The 12,860-nt window shown below is 44.5% G+C and overlaps 1 protein-coding gene across 11 annotated transcripts in view; it reads left to right on the top strand.

Moving 5' to 3' along the window:
- AFDN (afadin, adherens junction formation factor) overlaps positions 1-12,860 on the top strand; it is a 214,164-nt gene that overhangs the window by 144,912 nt on the left and 56,392 nt on the right. For 7 of the 11 annotated variants that reach the window (XM_038765853.1, XM_038765860.1, XM_038765910.1 and 4 more), the window contains 6 exons: positions 2,276-2,337; positions 3,223-3,428; positions 5,550-5,570; positions 6,338-6,483; positions 8,067-8,161; positions 10,405-10,670. In XM_038765853.1, coding sequence (XP_038621781.1) covers positions 2,276-2,337; positions 3,223-3,428; positions 5,550-5,570; positions 6,338-6,483; positions 8,067-8,161; positions 10,405-10,670 — 796 coding nt within the window. The remainder of the gene's footprint in view (positions 1-2,275; positions 2,338-3,222; positions 3,429-5,549; positions 5,571-6,337; positions 6,484-8,066; positions 8,162-10,404; positions 10,671-12,860) is intronic. The other 4 variants (XM_038765889.1, XM_038765880.1, XM_038765894.1 and 1 more) reach the window with 1 other exon arrangement.

A 12,860-nucleotide genomic window follows, 5' to 3' on the forward strand; every position in this document is an offset into this window, starting at 1 on the left:
CTGGTGGTGCCTGGCAGTGATTCTCTGCTTGTATTATATGACAGCATGAGTGGAGAGGAAGGAGATGGAGGAAGAGAAATTGAACCTTTTAGAAGACAGGCTAAAAGTTGAGGAGGTCTCTGACCCCCTGCCTGGAACTCCTTCCCTCCTTCAAATCTCTTATGATAATAATAATAATGATAGTAACAATAATACTAGTAGCATTTATTAAGCACATACTATGTGCATAGCACTGTTCTAAGCACCGGGGACCTTATAAGGGGATCAGGTTGTCCCACGGGGGGCTCATAGTCTTAATCCCCATTTTACAGATGAGATAAGTGAGGCACAGAGAAGTTAAGTGACTTGCCCAAGGTTACACAGCTGACAGTTGGCGGAGCCAGGATTTGAACCCATGGCCTCGGACTCCAAAGCCCATGCTCTTCCCACTGAGCCTTGCTGCTTCTCAACATACCACAGAAATAACTGTGGTACTCGTTCAGCACTTACTATGTTCCAGGCACTGTACTAAGCACTGGGGTGGCTATAAGCAATTCGTGTTGGACACAGTCCCTGTCCCACGTGAGGCTCACAGTCTCAATCCCCATTTTCCAGATGAGGTAACTCACGCCCAGAGAAGTGAAGTGACTTGCCCAAGATCACACAGCAGGCAAGTGGCAGGGCTGGGATTGGAATCCATGACCTTCTGGCTCCTAGGCCCGTGTACTAGCCACTTCCCCTTTTTCATTCATTCATTCAATCGTATTTATTGAGCGCTTACTGTGTGCAGAACACTGTACTAAGCGCTTGGGAAGTACAAGTTGGCAGCATATAGAGACGGTCCCTACCCAACAGTGGGCTCCCAGTCTAGAAGGACTGTGAAATCATGTCTTTTCCAGGAAGGCTTCTCTGATTTCTCATCTCCTTGACTTCCATTTCATGCATCTGCATCAGTTGAGCAATCAATCAGTGGTATTTACTGAGCTTTTAACTATATGCAGAGCACTGTACTAAGCTCTTAACACTGGTAAAACTGTATGTCAGAGATCCTTGAAGCTGATTTTTACAGTTTGGGATTCATATGAAGCAATCAGTCAGTGGTGTTTATTGAGTGCTCTCTTTGTGCAGAACACTGTACCAAGAACTGGGGAGAGTACAATAGAAATAGTAGACATGATTCCTACCCACATGGAACTTGTAGTCTTATAGTCAAAACCTCCTGCAGCAATAGTGCCATGATCCCCTTTTTCTTCCTCCTCCCATCTGGAAATTATTTTACAGTTTCTTTGCCCAGTGACATTTTAAAGTCCTTTGAGGAAGGGATCATACCTTTCAGGTGATACTCTTCAAAATGCTCGGTACAGCGTTCTGACCACAGTAAAGTATGCAAAAATAAGTAGCGTGGCCTAGTGGATAGAACACGGGCCAGGGAGTTGGAAGAACCCGGCTCCGCCGCTTTCCTGCTGTGTGACCTTGGGCAAGTCATTTAACTTCTCTGTGCTGTAGTTACCTCATCTGTAAAATGTGGATTAAGACCACGAGCCCCACGTGGGACAGGGACTGTGTTTAACCTGATTATCTTGTGTCTTCCCCATCTTTTAGTACAATGCCTGACACATAGTAAGCGCTTAACAAAAACGTAAAAATAAACAAATAAATGTCACTCACCGATTGATTATCTGGGCCATTCCTCCCCGATTACTTTTCTCCGTATTTGCATTGTTAGAATCTTTTGTGTGAGCAAGCAGATCCACAGCCTCTCTTTAGGTTGTTTTGGAGATGTATTTCTCTTCCCATTTTCGCACCACCCCTTAACTCCCACGGTCCGTATTCTCCAGGATAATTATTCTGGTCGGCTTCCCGCCGAAGGTGTCAGGTTTCCATTCCTCTTGCATCGGTCGCTTAATGGTGGCCGCTTAATAGTTATCCGAGCCACAGCTCGTGCAGGTGCGAGGCAGTTTCTTTGGAGCACGACACAAGGGATGTTCATCAATAATGGAGAATGATGATCTGGGTCCATTTTGTAACCGGCTGTCTTAGGGAAGTGCACCTTAAGAAAGGGACCTGTTACTCTAAGGATGGTTACAAGAGAGTCCACCGCTCTATTGCCCAAACTATCGAGTAGCTCACAAGGAAAAAGCAACGCATATCATTCTCTCTGTTTTTCTGCCTTGCGGAAAAACAGATGAGTAAGCCAGGCCAACGTAAATATGTTGACGAAAACTCCGTCACCTGACAGTGGGATTCTGTTAAGCCACATGAACTGCTGTAGTGAATATCCACTTTCTTTCCTTAGACCACAGGACGCTGCTGGGCCTGAATTGATATTACCTGCAAGCATTGAATTTAGGGAAAGCTGTAAGTACCCAATGACATATCCTTGTCCTTTTTAAGATCCTGCATGTTGTGACACCTTTCTTTTTCACCGTTATATTTTCTTTCCATCCCACTGTTCTCTCTAGCTGAAAAGCCACTTGAATTTTCCAAATAAAATTGGGATTAGAACCATGTAGTGGAGGCTAATTGTATCCTAACCCCAGATGAACTATGCTATGCATTATGTTGTTGGGTTGTAAGCTCGTAATCAATCACAACAGCCCAGGTTAATTACAGGGTCCAGTATACTCTGGTTATACACGTGCAGACTCTCTGTGCGTGTCCGCGCACGTGTGTGTGTGTGTCTGTGTGTGAGAGAGAGAATATGAAAGAGCGAGAACACGCTGGCTGGCCGGACCCAAGAGGTTTCTAGGCTTCGCAGTGAGCGCTGATCAACAGAAAGTCTGGAAGTGTATTTGCTCATGAGAGCCATCTGACAGAGGCGGGAAACCTCCTCATTCAGGTGCATTCCCTGAGCAGCTTGCTGCTGTTGCTGCTCTGACGTTCATTCCCAGACAGAAAAATGACCGGTCTAAAATGTGAGGGGCATCTTTCCATTTTCCATTTCTGGTTTGACTAGAGTCAGAAGTTGATGTGGAAAATCAAGAGTGGATGGAGTTCAAAGGATTTAAATAGAGCTCTGAAGTTTAAAACTCTCGTTTCCTTCGGGTAATGGCAGCCGGTCATTTGTTGTGGCACGTCTCTTTTCTTTTTAGGTATTTTCAAATGTGGAAACAGTTCATTTTAAAAACACACCTTCCTAGTCCTTTTGCGGCCCTCAGTACATAAGCAGAAGTACAACTAAAATCCAGCGTCATCGTCGATTCTCCTCACCGTTTGACTTTTCTGTCCATTCTCTTCCCCCAGCCGAAGATTCATTTTTATCTGCCATAATAAATTACACGAACAGCTCTACAGTCCATTTCAAACTCTCCCCGACGTATGTGCTGTACATGACGTGTCGCTATGTACTCTCGGGCCAATACAAACCTGACATCAGCCCTACGGAGCGAACTCACAAGGTCATTGCCATAGTCAACAAGATGGTGAGCATGATGGAAGGAGTCATTCAGGTGAGTTTCCCCGCAGAGAGAGTCCTCTCTGTTGACTTATATAAAGTCACATCATCCAGGTGGCTTAATGTCTTTTGGGTCTGCTCTGTGCTACTGTTGGGATATGGTGGAATTCCGAACATGACACCAGAACTAGCAAGCACTGGTTCTGTTCGTACTTGGATTCCTTCTCCAGTGTTAATTTTAGCTTTTTCATAGCAAGAGAGGTGTTTCCTCCGAATAGAATGGGTTTCCACTTTTCAAAAGTATAGAAAAACACACCATTTTTCTCCCAAAACAGGGACCTAAGAAAATAAAATCGTAAGGGATTGGGAGTCATCAAGCACTTAGTATGGTGCTTTACACACAGTAAGCGCTCAGTAAATACGATTGTATGAATCGGTGTGGTTTTGGTTAATTCTTGCCTATGAGAGGCCTTTGGACAGTGGGATGTTCTTTGTAGGGACATTTGGAGAATGTTTTGAAGTTTTTCATTGTCCGGTGAAAGAACGTTTCACCATTTTTCCTTTGTGTGGTCCGAAGCCTCCGTAACCATTTTCAAGAGGGTTTTGCAGATCGGGAACAACTGCAATCAATCAATCAATCGTATTTATACTCGTATACTCTCTGCAGAGAGTATTCTTGTGGAAAGGCATCATTCAATAGAATTTTGACTACGGGCAAAAATAGGAACTTTTTGCATGACTAAGCTCCTTTTCAATAGCACATGCACAGTATTCTTCATGCTTGTAGTTTTGAGGGGGAGGAGATGCTCAATTGGTATAGGAGCACAGAGAAGATCGGGTAGTATGCGGATGTTCAGATTTTGATTTTTAGTCCACTAAACCTGAAAAAACTAACGCAGTGTTTTTCTTCAGGATCATTATTCAAGTAGGCATCGATGCTTTTATAGCTGACATCATAGCATCTTGAGATGATTCTGCTTATAATTTGGCATTTCATAATCACTTAAAATTATTCTAATTTAGCTCCTTTTTTGAGATGCATATTAGGGATTCATGTTGCAGTTTCTGAAATTTTCATTGTAAAAATGAGTTCCATTGAAATGCTTTTCATTTTCCAAAAAAAAAGCATCCTTGATTTCATTCCTTTTTCTGGCTTGTATATATGGGTTTTAATCATTATTATCCAATTTTGCAGAATGAGACTATTGCTTTTTACATGTTTTGAAATCGATGATCAAATTGTAAAATACGTAATTGGGGGTTTCATGGGCCTAAATTTTTAGATCTGAATTTCCTGGAAGTGTTAAAATTTTCATATCGTCTTGAAACATCATTGTTTCATAAGCAAATATGATTTTGTCCTTTGGTAAAGCAAAGTATTTGTTTGGTTCCCATTCCACTCATCTTTCCAAAGTCCATTTAAACGTGGAAAGCTTTATACGTAGTCTGTAATGCAATTGGACCTTTCCCTTCTCGTCAAAATATTCGTGATAGCCTCCGCACCTACTGGGTTTGTGTTAGAAGGTAAAATTCAGAGTTTCAGAATTTTGTGTGTGGTCTTCTGATAATGAGAAATCAATTGGTGAATTTTAAGAAGTATTTTTCACCGTAAATTTGTAATTACCAATTTGAATATATTGCCTTAAAGTTTTTTGTGGCAGTGTTTTGCATTGACTCGACGACGTGCATTTGTTAAGTGACTGATCTGATTCCTACTTACTCGATCCTTCCCTGTGAGAGATATTCCTGGTTGTCCAGTCCATAGTGGAAGCTCCGGGGGGGAATTTAATTTAAAATCCTGCTGCACGTATTGACAGTCTTGTCAACACTCTGTCGAGCATTCTTCCAGAATAGCTGAAATTTAAATTTCCGGATATAATACTTCCTGGATCTTTTGTATAGGAACTGTCTCGTTAATGCCCTTCCCAGATGTGAAATGACATCAACTGCTGCTTCAGTTTGGTGATTCAGTTCATTGTTCTAGCGGTAGGTAGGATGTCTAAAATAAGCATGTGTGTCCTGGACTTCCTCATCCGCCTCAGGTGAAATTGCAGTTTGGAGTAGTTAAACATGTGCTGTACCTTCATGTTCGTGTTTTGATTTCCAAAGCTACCATGATTGTTTACAAGTTTCTTTCTCTCGTTCTGCTCGATTTCCTTCGTCCGTTTTTCTCCAGGAGGTAGACCAGGTTGATCAGGTAGGATATAATGCTGGGAGCTGATCCTAGCTATGTTGGCTTAGCTGAGTTTCTCATGCTGCTTCCATGTCAAAATACAATACTCCCAACAGCTGGACTGAAACAGTTCATAACACTCATTCAGCAACTGGAACATGCAGTACTAAAATCCCTTTTTGACTGTGCAACTCTGATCGGCATTCCATAATTTCTGCTTAATGCACTTCAGTGTGGATATAAAATGACCGAGTTCTTTTTCCTTCCCTTTATTTTGATCTTTGGTTCCTATCCTTTGGATCTCATCTGAGGTTGCCTGGCCTGGCATACGCGGTCGGGAGACGGTGAGATAGATCAGTACTGGATACCTGAGTTCCCTGGTCTCGAAACCAGGGACCGAAAGTATCGGGGTGGTCGCGGGTAACAGCGTATCAGTGCGTGCGCGCGCACACGCAGATTACCAGATAATGCACCCAGCTAAATTTCGGCCATTGCCCGGCGCCCTCCCTCATTAATCCATTGGCCACCGCACCCATGCCGCCGTTCGGAAAGTTCCGATTTGGGCAAGGGATTTTAAAACGTGATTTCTTCGGAAGCGCGGCTGCGGATGGCACGATCCTCCTCCTGCATTCGCCTCAAATTCTTTGCAAATATCTGGTATCTGAGTTCCATTGGAAACGGGCTATGTACTGGTCTATCTTCAGAAGCTTTTTTAAAAGAATCACTTCCTTTCTCGTGGCTAGGAAAGCCACGTCTTCTCGGTGTTGACCGGTTTTCCTTCCGCCCTACAGAAACAGAAGAATATTGCAGGAGCACTTGCCTTCTGGATGGCAAATGCATCCGAACTCCTCAACTTCATTAAGCAGGACCGAGACCTAAGTCGAATTACGTTGGATGCCCAGGACGTTCTGGCACATTTGGTTCAAATGGCCTTCAAGTAAGGGTCCAGAACAGCCTTTTCTGTACACAGTATTTGGGGAGCAGTTGTTTCATTTTTGTTTGTTGGGTTTTTTTTTTGGAGTGGGGGATAAGGACCTTTAACTTCCATAATTTTGGCTCATGTATATATTAACTTGCAAAATTCTGTCTTAAACTAGTAGTAAAAGCAGTACTGGTAATAGTGTTTATTAAGAGTCTACTGTGTGTGGTGCACTGTACTAAATGCTTGTACTTCCCTTTACAACATCTCTACAATCCACCCCTTTCTCTCCATCTAAACTGCTACCATGCCCATTCAAGCACTAATAGTAATGATAATCATAATAATGATAGGCCTTGGTAAGCGCTTTCTATGTGCCAAGCACTATACTAAGCACTGGGTTGGATACAGTCAAATCAGGTTTGACACCGTCCCTGTCCCACGTGGGGCTCACAGTCTCAACCCCCGTTTTACAGATGAGGTAACTGAGGCCCGGAGGAGAGAAGTGTCTTGCCCAAGGACGTAGAGCAGGCAAGTGGCAGAGCCGGGTTTAGAACCCATCATATCCTGCCTCGATGACTGCATCAGCGTCCTCACTAAACCCCCCTGCCTCCTCTCTTTCCCCTCTCCAGGCCTTATCTCACTCTGCTGCCCAGATCATTTTTCTAAAAAAAGCAAAAACAGTCCGCACCTTCCCCTTCCTCGAAAACCTCCAGCAGTTGCCCGTCCAACTCCATACCAAGCAACTCCTTACCATCGGCATTAAGGCACTCAGTCAACTCTCTCCCTTCTACCATACCTATTGATCTATTGCTTCAACCTAGCCCACACTCTCTGCTTCTCTGATGCCAACCTACTCACTGTACCTCAATCTTTTTTAACTCGCTGATGATCCCTTGCCCACGTCCTCTCTGCTGGCTGAAACTCCCTCCCCGCTTGATATGCAGCAGACTATTGCTCTCCTCACTTTTAAAAGCAAATCTCCTCCAAGAGGCCTTCCCTGACAAAGTCCTCATTTTCCCCATTCAGTCTCTTTTCTGCATCTACACCCCTTAAGCACTTGATATTCCCCCCAGCCTCATAGCATTTACGTACGTACTCTGCAATTTCCCTTATCTGTAATTTTATTTCAGTGTCTCTTTTCCAAGCACTTAAGATAGTGCTCTTGCTTATAATAAAAGCTCACTAAATAACATTCATTGTTCAATTGTGACAGGTCAATAGACGCAAAAGGCAGGTACTCTGCTTCTAAGTAATTCACAGTATAATAAATTATACTAATTAACTAATTAAGTTAGACAGACGTACAAGGTGTTTATGAAGGGTGGTAGCGGTCTGAATAACATGAATCAGATAGGGAAGAGAGTGAACATGCAAGAATAAAATATCAATAAGTCTGAATAAACTGACTTTAAGCTCAAAATGGGCGTGGACTATGTCTCCCAACACTGTTGTATTGTACTCTCCCAAGCATCTAGTACAGTGCTCTGCACACAGTAAGTGCTCAGTCAGTACAACTGATCGAACGTACAAATTAAACATTAAAGCATTTCATATATTTCTTAGCCATTACAGAACAGAAATTTGTAAATATTTTTCAGGTACTTGGTTCAGTGTCTTCAGTCAGAACTTAATAACTACATGCCTGCCTTTCTGGATGATCCCGAAGAGAACAGCCCTCAAAGGCCAAAAATAGGTTAGAATCTTCCAACTTGCTCTTTCTTCAAACCCACTCATTCCCACCCCCTGCCCCACACCCTAATCTAAACATTGATGTTAAGTCATTTATGAGGTGTTTATGTCTTAAAAATGAGTCAGGCGTTTTACCTAAGTGTGACTTTGATTTAAGCTTCATTGAATTGACAACATTTGCTCTCATATTTTGAAAGACATTTAATTCAGTCCCAAAGGGTTATGTGGGGAATCAGTCTCAAGAATTAAAATCTACTTGTATTTGTAATGTGATCATGGTCTCTCTGCACACCTTGAGCTCAGCTTCAACTCTCTTCAAAATACGGAAGGATCAAATCGATAAGGTTGGAAAACTTTAAGTGGAACTCTACCTTTGAACATAATAACTATTTTGATATCTGGTTTGTTTTGAAAAATAAACGTTGTTAGCAAGAACTTAATTTTCTCGTTACCAGCTAAAATTGATACGTTGGATGTTTTCATTTGAACCATCACACATTTTTCCGTTCAGATTTTCTAGCATATTGATGGTTTTCTGAACCAGCATAATAGCTAGATCAAAGTACCACTCTGAGTTAGACTGATAGAGTTTAGTTACTGGGCACATGCAAGGTATGGCACACTCAGGGAATGAGAAAAGCAGGAAAGCCAAAGAGAAAACAGCGCCAGGCACCGCAAGCCTTTAACATGTCAACACAACAAGGGATGACGGCCTTTTTGTGTGCGAAGTGTGACCGGGCCTGTCGGTGTCATGTTGGCCTTTTCGGTCACACACCGTGCTCATGGGTGAATTTGCCAGTGAGTGGTGTCTTCTTGGAATAAAGAGGAGAGCTGAATAGATAAATATATCTGTAGCACTGTTCCCCTAGTGCAGAGAACCAAAGAAAAGGAATCCTCTGAGCTGTTGGTGTGCCGGCAGCAAATCATACAGCTTATGGCCCCCGACGTCAAAGGTGATGTCTCGTGATGCAATAGCATCACTGTGCCATGTGGCACTCAAGGCAGGAGACTGGGGAGACAAGGAGAGAGGGCCCCAGGTGGGCTCTTTTACCCTTCATCCCTTTCTCCCTCTCTCTTCCTCTTCTTCCCCGGCCCCGACATGGCAACGATTGACCAGACGGAGCCCAGCCTTCTGCTGCAGCCCCAAGGCAGGTTACCGGTGCATCACTGGAAGAGGCTTTGAGGTGTACGGTGTCCCGTCTTTCCCCCAAGTCTTAGCCTAAGGCCCCCATCGAGAGGCACATTTGGCACCAAGAAGAGCTTGTTGTGGTTCTGAGAGCTGTGAGTTCATCACATTGTTTGTAGGGAGGATCCCATTCAACTCCTTCCAGCCTAACTGCTTGTGGGTTTTCTCTTCGTGGAGCAGGATTTGGATTCCCTTTAATTCCATGTGGTGCGGAGGTTCTGCCATGGATGGCGGTTCTCCGTCATAGTCTGTCAGAAAAAAGACTTGAGAAAAGCCAGTGGCCCCTTTCCTCTAGAAGCGACACCCATCACCTGAAGATTGATTGAGTTCCAGCCCTGTGGGAAAGGGCCATGAAGGTTGGAGCCTAGATATTCCGAGTGACTTCCTGGGGCCACCCCAGAAGTCCGGTTAGGCTCTCGGACAGAAGAATGGTTTCAGGCAGATTCAGAACCCGGTCACTCTCCAGCATCCATTTTGATTTGGAGTCAGACCCCACTTGGACTTAGCTAGTGGCCGGCGGGGCTGGAAAATAGGGTCAGAAGGCGAACCGTCATTCACTGTGGGCAGAGAATGTGTCCGTTTACTGTTGTATTATGCTCTCCCGGGCACTTAGTGCAGTGCTCTGCACGGAGTAAGGGCTCAAACAATATGATGGAATTATTGACTTTTCCATCTCGTCCCATCGAAGTGGAAAGGTCGGGGCACCTGTCTTATTGCCAGCCAGCAGTGGCTCTTGGCATGGCTAAGATAGGAACTTGAAAAGATTTATGTGAAGAATATCAATCAATGGCATTTATTGAGCACCGTACTGAGCACTCGGGGGAGTGTAGTACAGCAGAAATAGCAGGCACGTTCCGTGCCCTTAACCAGTGTACAGTATAGAGGTTACGGGCTTGGGGGACAGATTTACCCTGCCTCCGAAGATCCTGAGGGAAGAGGGGACAATCCCAGAGGAACTGAGATTCCGAACGTCTTTTAAACCTCAAGCTTTGAAGTCCTTGCCAACCAACCCCCATGGCGGCGTCTAATTGGCCTTTTCTGTCGTGGTTCTTCCTCCCCAGATGACGTTTTGCACACCCTCAGCGGGGCCATGTCCTTGCTGCGGCGGTGCCGGGTGAATGCCGCCCTGACGATCCAGCTGTTCTCCCAGCTCTTTCACTTCATCAACATGTGGCTGTTCAACCGGCTGGTGACAGATCCAGATTCAGGGCTGTGCTCTCACTACTGGGGTGCCATCATCCGTCAGCAGCTGGGGCACATCGAAGCCTGGGCAGAAAAGCAGGGCCTCGAACTCGCTGCCGACTGCCATCTCAGCAGGATAGTGCAGGTCTGATTTGGATTATTCTATTTGTTGGGGTTTTTTTAATGGTAGTCACTAATCAGAGCACGGGCCTGGGGTCAGAAGGACATGGGATCTAGTCCCGCCTGGGCCACTTGTCTGCGGCGTGACCATGGACAATCACTTCACTTTTCTGTGCCTCAGTTACCTCATCTGCAAAATGGGAATTGAGACTGAGAGCCCCACGTGGGACAGGGACTGTGTCCAAACCAATTTGCTTGTAGCCTCCCCAGCGCTTAGTAAAGTGCCTGGCACACAGTAAGTGTTTAACAAATGTCATGATTATTATTATTATAATTTTTATTGTACTTAATCTGTGGCAGGCACTGTACTCAGCATCAGGGTAGATAACACAAACAATCAGGTCTAACCCAGTGCCTGGCCCACAGGGGTTGCGCAGTCTAAGTTAGAGGAAGAACAGGTAAAGAAGCTGAGGCACAGAGAAGCAGCATAGCCTAGTGGATAGAGTGTGGGCCTGGGAATCAGAAGGTCATGGGTTCTAATCCTGACTGGACCACGGTATGACCAAGGGCAAGTCACTTCACTTCTCTGCACCTCAGTTCCCTTATGTGTAAAATGGGGAATGAGTCTGTGAGTCCCACGTGAGACAGGGACTCTGTACCACCCGATGTACTTGTATTCACCCCAGCGCTTAGTACAGTGCCTGACACATAGTAAGGGCTTAACAAATACCATAATAATTATTATGATGATGATGATGAAGTGACTGGCCCAAGGTCACCAAGTGGGCAGACGGCAGAGCCAGGAATAGAGCCCAGTTCCTGCGATTTCCCAGGGCTGTGCTCTTTCCTCTAAGCCATGGTGTTCTTTCTCTCTTGTTCTACGAAGTGAGGTACTGGGGTGTGAGAGTGAAAGTAAGAACTCCCAACGAGTAGTATTTGCCTCTTCAGTTGATTGACTGATTTGGTGTTTGGCGGAGATTGTTCGTGGACTTTTCTTCCTTCATCACCTCAGCACAGCTCCCTTCCCCAGCCCCAAACCCACATATACCTTTGTGAAACACATTTCATCCAAATTGGGAGCAGTATTCCCAGTTCCCCGGGCTCTTGCTGGGGAATCTGAACTAGGGTTTGCCGATTTTCCACTCAAGTTTCTCAACTCAGAAATGTCTTCACCTTACATCCATCCTTCCTTTCCAAACCAGACTTACTGGATCAAGGGGAACTGAGTTTCAAACACAATTCTCTTTCTCGTCAGTCAAGGTTTGGTATTTATTGAGCACTTACTTTGTGCAGAGCACTGTACTAAGTCCTTGGGAGAGTACAGTACAACAGAGTAGACATGGTTACTGGCCCCGAGGAGAGGTAGAGATGTTTCCCTTGCTTTTACCCTCTGAAACTACCGCCAGTCCCAAGTGAAATGCTCAAAAAAGTGTCTGTCAGTCTAGTCGTATTTATTGAGCACTTACTGTGTGCAGAGCACTTGGATGAGTACAGTAAAAATAGCACAATGTAACTAAAAGAAAAACTTGTCTGCTCTAGACACTTGGGCAAGCCACTTTAATCCCCCGTATCTCCGTTCCTTCATCTGTAAAATGGGGATTAAGAATGTGAGCTCCGTGGAATGTGTCCAACCGTCTTTCTGCCCCAGCGCTAAACTATGACCTAAAATAATCATATTTTTGAGGTGTGGAATTTGTTGAAAAGTGTAAGTGTATCTGGTTGTTTTTAACATGGGCTGACTGTAAGACCCTGATTGATGGAAATGGCCCTGGATTTTTTGAAAGCTGACTGGGACAATTTTCAAAAATTAGATAAAGATCTTGGAATCAAGTGTGCTTTGGTTAAAATTAGTCAGCCTATCTCCCTCCAAGCCTAGCTGCCCTCACTTACCTAACCCATTCTTGGATTTTCTCATTTGATTTAAAGCTCATTTTCAGTTTAGGTTCCACAGAGTTTGGGGAATTGTAGTCATGGACTTGTATCCCACTTAGGGGGCCAGGAGAGAAGAAGCGACCCTTCAAGTTTGGAATGCTGTCCAGGATGTAATGATAATAATAGTATTTGTTAATTACTTACTGTGTGCCAGGCACTGTACTAAGCACTGGAGTGGAAACAAGCAAATCAGGTTGGAAACAGTCCATGTCCCACATGAAGCTCACAATCTCAAACCCCATTTTACAGATGAGGTAACTGAGGCACAGAGAAGTGAAGTGAC

Source organism: Tachyglossus aculeatus, chromosome 2, assembly GCF_015852505.1.
Source record: "Tachyglossus aculeatus isolate mTacAcu1 chromosome 2, mTacAcu1.pri, whole genome shotgun sequence".
NCBI lineage: Eukaryota > Metazoa > Chordata > Mammalia > Monotremata > Tachyglossidae > Tachyglossus > Tachyglossus aculeatus.